General features: G+C 33.0%; 1 protein-coding gene across 1 annotated transcript; it reads left to right on the top strand.

Moving 5' to 3' along the window:
- The first annotated feature begins 5,481 nt into the window (after window positions 1–5,481).
- Window positions 5,482–6,429, top strand: LOC101429177 (olfactory receptor 5V1-like). Its single transcript, XM_004459320.1, has one exon. It carries the CDS (start codon window positions 5,482–5,484, stop codon window positions 6,427–6,429), a length of 948 nt encoding a protein of 315 aa, XP_004459377.1.
- Window positions 6,430–7,772: the final 1,343 nt, after the last annotated feature.

Genomic DNA, 7,772 nt, shown 5'->3' with positions numbered 1-7,772 from the left:
TGGGAATCCCTTATACTAATTTTTAAAGATTTTTCTTTAAATTAATTGATTTATTCATTTATCCCTTCTTTGCCACTTGATTTGCTATCTGCTCTCTGTATCCATTCACTGCATGTTCTTCTGTGTCTGCTTGTCTCCCTTTGTTGGGTCATCTTGCAGCGCCATCTCTCCATAGGTAAGGGCTGCTAGCTCTATGTGGGCATAGGCCACCAACTCTCTGCAGGCTGGGCCAGCTTTCCTTCACAAGGAGACCCTGAGATCTAAACCCAGGGCATCCCATATGATTGACAGGAGCCCAATTGATTAAGCCACATCAGCTTCCCCCCATACTTTTTATGTAACATTTATGTAATCTAAATTTTCTTTAAAACAAATGAATAAAAAACAAAAAAATAAAATAAAATTGTTTAAATGAAAGAAAGAAGCAAAAAACAATTTTTAATTTAGTCATAAAATAAGAATTAATTCAAATAACTTGTGAACACCATATTTAAGGATATAAATTTAGTGATATATATTCTTAAGACAAAAATGATTGAAATGAATTTGAAACCTTTTTATTAGTGGTAGTTGCCCTAGTATAATAATGATCAAATTACTAAGTATTCATTGTAGCTATAGAAAATGTTTATTGATATTCACTATGAGATTTCACTATGAGAAATGCGAAGTATAAAAATGTAATGGTTGGTGGGCCTTACCTTGGATTTAAGATAACCAATCTCTAAATGTATCAGATTTAGACTCAATAATTTTTCTACATATGGTTCTTCCCCATTTATTTGAACCTATAATTAGCACTATACCCACTAAATATGTGTCCCATTGACTTAATTCTTCAGGCTGTTCATATACTACTTGAGTCCTAAATCTCAGCAGAGTGGCAGCCACACCAGCTCTTCAGTGCACTGGACTCACCTAGGTCAACAAACAAAAGGATGATGAGGGACAACTCCCATCTCCCAAAACAGAGAATATCTGCAACTATAAGAAAGACAATTCCATCACTAGCCCCATGGGAGTTAACTCCCTCTCAATCATAAGCAGAGTGGGACATCATCATCCCCAAATCCTCAAGATTGAGGAATGAACACAAATGCAACAATGGATTAAAGTAGATGTATTACTCTAGACATGGAAGAACATGTAACATTGATATAAAGACAGTGGTGACCAAAGGGTTTGAGGGGAGGGAGAGGAAAGAATAGATGTAACATGGGGCATTTGTGGGACATTGGAGTTGTTCTGCTTAATGTTGAAATGATGGATACAACCCATTATACATTTTGTCAAAATTTATAAAATTGTGTGGTGTAAGGTAAAAACCATAATGTAAATTATAGACCATGGTTAATAGCAATACATGTTCCATACATGTTCATCAATTGTAATAAAGCACCACACTAATGAAAGATGTTAATGTGGAAAAGTGTGGCAGGGGATATATGGGAATCCCCTATATTTTCAATGTAATATTTATGTAATCAATATCTTTAAAAATAAAGAAAAAACTGTTGGTCTTGGAAAAAAAGGAATGGGATGTAAGAAAATGTACTTTGAGCTATTTTATTGAGGTTTAATTGGAATGAGAGAATTAGTATGAATTCCTGATTTCCTAAAATATACACTGAAGCATGAGTAATTTTAATGAAAATAATTTATTTATAATCATTTACATGGTCATACATAATCATTGCAATACTATAAAATTGAGGTAGAAGTTATATGTTAAAATAAGGTCAAATTTATATTGAAAGGATGATAATATTTTTTCATTTGCATGGTAGTTTTAACAGCATAAATATATCTACTAATGTATTAAACATAGGGTTAAATTTTATCTTACTATCAGGAAAAATGAAAATTTATAGTAAGTTGATTGTGTAATTATATTTTAGGAGAATTATTTTTCTAGCTCTATAAAAAATATCCCAAGGTTATAAATTTAATAATTATTTTCTTTCTGGCAGCATAATTCTTGGAAGAACATGTGTTGCATCTTATTCTAGAAATTTGAAGAAACAAAATTGTTACACTTGTACAATTTAGATTTTTTCAATGTATTAAATTGATTATTTATAAAATGAGTGCTCATTATTATGTTCATAGTGATTCAGTTTTGTCAAGAAGAGCTGAATATGCTCTCTAGAGTTCTAAACATTGCTTTTCCTAAGGGGAAGAGGGGGATAATGAAAATTTTACTATAAATTCAAGTGAATTCTATATATAAGTTAGGACTTTATTTTTCTCCCCCAATGAATTTTTGTTGGCTGAATCATTGTACTTGCATATTGTTGAAATGTCATATTTGTAATGAAAACCTTGAAACTGAAAAAGCAAGACAACTCTGTTCTAAATTCTAGATTGTCTAAGCTAAAAGCAACAGTTAGATGTTTGTAAAAATGTTAATATAGTTTGAAAATATATACATTTAAGTAACTAGTTAAAACCAATTATTACTTAGATAATATAAAGTGTGAATTTTTAAATAATATTAGAGTGGTGGGTGACTAAATAAATACATAAAATTTGTTTGAGTCCTGAAAACTCTTCATGCACACAGGTGTGTCCAAAATATTTCTATGTAAATTTTCTGCTTTATCTAAAGGATATATCTCAGGCATGTAACTTGATTTATGTGTTCTAGATATTCAAGTCTATGAGATCTAATAGACAGCAAAGATGTCAAAAAGCAAATGGTAAGTATATACTCTATAAGGGCTTTTCTGATTCCGCTATTATATTAGCTATCAGTCCATTGTTTTAAGTAGGAAGGTGAAATAAATCTTCTCTGTCTTTTAAAATATAATTCAACAGCCTATTTTTCAAAAAGAAGTTAGATTTTTTTGTTATTGCACTAAATAAGTTATACGTTATGAATTATTTTAGGATCTAAGAACAATCAGTGATTATTTTGCTTAATGAACTTATTTTCTTTTTCTGTATACAGTGGAAACTTGAAGAAACTGTTTATGACCGAGAGAAGCTTCATATATGGTTATGTTTGCCCTTGACCATGTGTAAAAGTGTCAGTCACAGAAATAATAAGAAAACTTAATTTCTGATTGATTTCTTTTAATATTAAATTTACATGCTACTTGCTCTGGATCCTCATAAATGTTTGGGTGTTTATGACTATGAAAAAAGCTGACTTCAAAATATATGATATATGTAATTATCTGCTTATATTTATACCAAGTAATCTCACTAGGCAGATTGGGAAATTGAACTTCATAGGGCCTTTTTTGATTCTAGAGCATATAAGCTCCCAAGCCACTGGGTTAATAATGAAGGTTATAGAAATTTTCTTCAATAGTGTATTATCAAAGAAATTATCATTTCTATTTTTCTAAATATATAGGCAAATACTTGGAATTTATATGCTTCAAAAGGATGGGTTGGTTAATATAAGTCCCCTCCCCACATGAAAAATTCTGTGTTTTGTGTGTGTATGCTGATATCAAGAGTTTAACTTTAAAATTTCAAGGACAAAATTTAGGAGAATTCATTATAATTTATTTAGGATATACATTGGTCATTTAGCTTGATGTAGAAGTAACTTGTGTATATATATATATAAATCAAAAGGTTTGCCTAATAATCCATTATAAGAAAAAATAAGTCAACTAAGCAAGTATGAGTATAAAGAAAAACGAGTTTTGTGTGTAAAATTTAATATTTACTGTTTCAAAATATTAATGTTTCTTGTCATTAAAAGTGTCTTTGATTTATTCTATCCCCTTATATCTTTTCAAAGTATTAATATATAATATACAGTACTTTATATAAATTTGAACATTTGAGAATTTGAGAATTAACACTATGGATATTAAACAAACTTTTTGTTCATTGAAAAAGAATAATGTTATTTAAGTATTGTACTTAGGATAAAATTTTCTTTCAAAAATGTCATTATTTAGAGAACACCACTGATATAAGTTTATTTTTTCTTAATTATAGTACAGAAAAGAAAGAAAAAAAAAGAAAAAGAAAGAGAAAATTGTTATATTTCTTTTAAGGAAAGAAGAAAATATCTTACAATTAATCTCAGCCATTCTCATTTGAACCTTTCTGAGGAAAATAATTTGGCAGAAAATAATGATTCCATTTGTTTAAAGAAATATTTTGTATGTTTTATATTATTTATGCTACAAAATTTAATTGATCAAAGAAATAATTAGTTAAATGAAATTAGATGTGGATGTTAGTGTAGGGGAACCATGGAAATTGATCTTTGTATGTTATTTCCTAAACATATTTCCTGTTTGAAATTTCTGTCATGTATATATTTTGTTTTTAAAAACAGAAGAGATAAGGAAGTGGACTTGGCCCAGTGGTTAGGGTGTCCATCTACCACATTGGAGGTCTGCGGTTCAAACTCCAGGCATACTTGACTAGTGTGGAGCTGGCCCACGTGCAGTGCTGATGCGTGCAAGGAGTGCCCTGCCACTCAGGGGTGTCACGGTGTAAGGGAGTCCCATGTGCAAGGAGTGCACCCTGTAAGGAAAGCCACCCAGTGTGAAAGAAACTTCAGCCTGTCCAGGAATGGCATTGCACACATGGAAAGCTGACACAACAAGATGACACAACAAAAAGAAACACAGATTCCTGTGCGCTGACAACAGAAGTGGACAAAGAAGAACATACAGCAAATAGACACAGAGAACAGGGTGAGGGGGAAGAGGTAGAGGGGGAGGATGGACAAAGGGAGAGGGGGGAAGGGAGGGGGAAGGGAGAGGGGGAGGGGGAGGGGAGAGGGGAGTGGGAGAGAAATAAAAAAACAGATTAGTTTATAAAGTGACATAAAATCATAAATATCAATTTGCAGACCTATTAAATTCCTGTATTACTATAAATAATTATAATTTTTCTGCCGATTTGGGTTTTTATAGTATACTAAGTTGTAATTGAAAATTAAACCAAGATAAATAAAACTAATATTTACTAGCATATACAAATTTGAAACTCCATTTGGTCAAACATTTAAATTTTAAGGGGAAAAGGAATCGAATATATATGCAAATATTTGTGTTTCTTTGTGGGATTACATTCAGTCACTTTGAACTAAGATTTATTTTTATGATATAGGTCAACTTTAATTTATATTAATGTATACTTTGTGAGAAGATGACATTTTAATGTTCATATTTAAATGAACCGTCCCTAACCCTAATTCTAGATCATCAGCTTTGAGTGAATTGTGAAATCCTAAATGATTTTGAAAGCTCAACAAATTTTTCACTATGAAGGTGAGATTTTAAAAGACAAAAATGGGTGATGAATATTCTAATCAATATCATAAATATGTGGAACGCTCTTATCAGTAATTCCAATAATTGAAATGAATAATTAAAATACAGTTAAAATTCATCAACTTCACAGGAACTATTTGCCAAGCTAGGAATCATCACTCAGGATTCTAAATTTTTTAAATCTCTGTTGGTTTCATTTTCTCCAGAAAGACTTTTGTGCATTGAAGAGATGGACCTCAACAATCTGACCACCGTGGACGAGTTTATCCTCATAGGGCTCTCTGATCTCCCAGAGGTGCGCTATCCTCTCTTTGCGGTTTTTGCTCTCATCTATCAGATCACCTTGGTTGGAAACGGTGGCATTCTCCTCGCCGTAGGGACTGAGAAAAAGCTGCGCACGCCCATGTATTACTTCTTGGCCAATTTGTCCCTTTTAGACATATTCTGCCCATCAGCTACAGTTCCCAAGATGCTCGAGAACCTGCTGACTGAGAAGCAAAGCATTTCTTTTATTGGGTGTGCTTTGCAGCTCTATTTCCTGGTGGCCATGGCAGGGACCGAGGTCTTCCTTCTGGCCGTCATGGCTTATGACCGGTATGTGGCCATCTGCTTCCCCCTTCGCTACACCCTCATCATGTCTAAGGGACGCTGTGCCCAGCTGACGGCTGGAACCTGGGCAGCAGGGCTTCTTAATTCCCTTCTGCACACGGTGTTCACTTTCCGCCTGTCTTTCTGTAAATTCAATCGGATTAATCAGTATTACTGTGACATCCCGCCAGTGGTGGCGATCTCCTGTTCTTCCACGTATGTGGCAGAGATGGTTATTTTAGTGGCAGGATGTGTTTTGGGAGTCCCTGCCTTTTTGATCACCTTTATTTCTTATATCTACATAATATCCACCATCCTAAAGATCCAGTCAGCTGAAGGGAAACGTAAAGCCTTCTCTACTTGCACTTCCCACCTCCTTGTGGTCTTTTTGTTTTATGGCACAACAATATTTACTTACATCCGTCCCCCCTCCAGTCAACATTCTCCTGAGAGAGACAGGCTCATCTCAATGTTGTATGGGGTTATTACCCCAATGCTAAACCCCATGATCTACAGCTTGAGAAACGCAGAGGTTAAAGGAGCACTCAGAAAAGTTCTATGCCATAAAACATGTTTAAAACTCACATAAAACTGAAATAATTGCTTAGCAGTCCATGGAGATTAAATTCACAGGAAGAATTTGAGAAAATAAATCACAGAAAAATAACTATATATAGATATCTGTCTATACAGATTAGAATTACCTATATATATTCAGAAATCACACAAATGCATATACCTAGAATTATTTCTATGCATTTATCTATTTATCTATCCCTTGAGAACAAAACATCATCAAAGTGATATTTTTGTGAGTAGAACCTAGACATTTTCACAATTGAACAGGTTTAACTGGCATAAACTGGGCCTGTCTTAAGTAAAATGTCCATACGTACTTATCCATGTCCATATTCATATACAAAGCTAATCCTAAATCTATAATGTGTATCCATTTATATCTATAACATGCATTGAGAATATCATCTTTATCTATCTTTGCTTTTATTTCTATTTCTATATCTATACAAATTATCTGTAGATAATTCTCTTTCTTTAATAGCCTACCTGCCTGTCCACATATATCTCCTTAACTTTATCATTATACATTATACTTGTTCCCACTTATATTTTGACATTCTACCCCTTTTATGACCACATTCACTCTCATATCCACCTGTTCCTCCAAATAGCTCATTTATTTTCTGTATCTTAGATCTTAGATATCAGCTCATTTTAGCACATATAATTATTATATCAGCATGTTCAAAACTGAAAGTATCATCTTTCACAAGACACAACTCTTATCAGATACCATGTATTTTTGTTGTTTTGCTTTTCTAACGTTTCCGATTAAATCACTGAAATTTGTCTCTACTTTTCACTGAAGCTGTGCACTTGCATTCAGTGTGAATAGAAAACTGTCATTTCTTACTGGATTTCTCACAATTCTCAAATGATTTTCTAGTAAAGTTTTCTCTCTGGACACTGCTTATGTAACTCACAATTTTAAGAAAGCAACAGTGAAAAATTTTCTCAATAATATTCTCTGCCTCTGTATTGCTTCCTAAAATCATTGCCTAGTTTATAGATCATGTTTATTTGTTTTCTGCTTAACAGGCAATATCGAGCTATTCTGAATTCCCTGACTCCATATATACCTGCAAACACTCAATATCTGCTCTATTACTTTTATATATATTTTGTCCTACTTTTTCAACTAGGTGTGTGATCCCGTCACTAGTGAAGTGTCCCTATATTATTCAAAGATTCACTGTGAGCTCCACATCTAGGTTTTGGTCATTTTAAAAAATCTATTAAATAATAGTGTTATCATGCATTGTTTTGCCTCAAAGGCTAGAAATTATAAGCATTTTCAGAAGCCATGCTCTGGGATCAAGGACTGTTTCCAAAAATCAGCAATGTCCCATTGTG

The sequence above is a fragment of the Dasypus novemcinctus genome, chromosome 16 (assembly GCF_030445035.2).
Source record: "Dasypus novemcinctus isolate mDasNov1 chromosome 16, mDasNov1.1.hap2, whole genome shotgun sequence".
Classification (NCBI taxonomy): Eukaryota; Metazoa; Chordata; class Mammalia; order Cingulata; family Dasypodidae; genus Dasypus; species Dasypus novemcinctus.
This window is presented reverse-complemented; position numbering and strand designations above follow the sequence as displayed.

Excerpts from the sequence above, each read along its gene's own strand:
- LOC101429177 (XM_004459320.1), top strand. The coding sequence starts at position 5,482 with ATGGACCTCAACAATCTGACCACCGTGGACGAGTTTATCCTCATAGGG.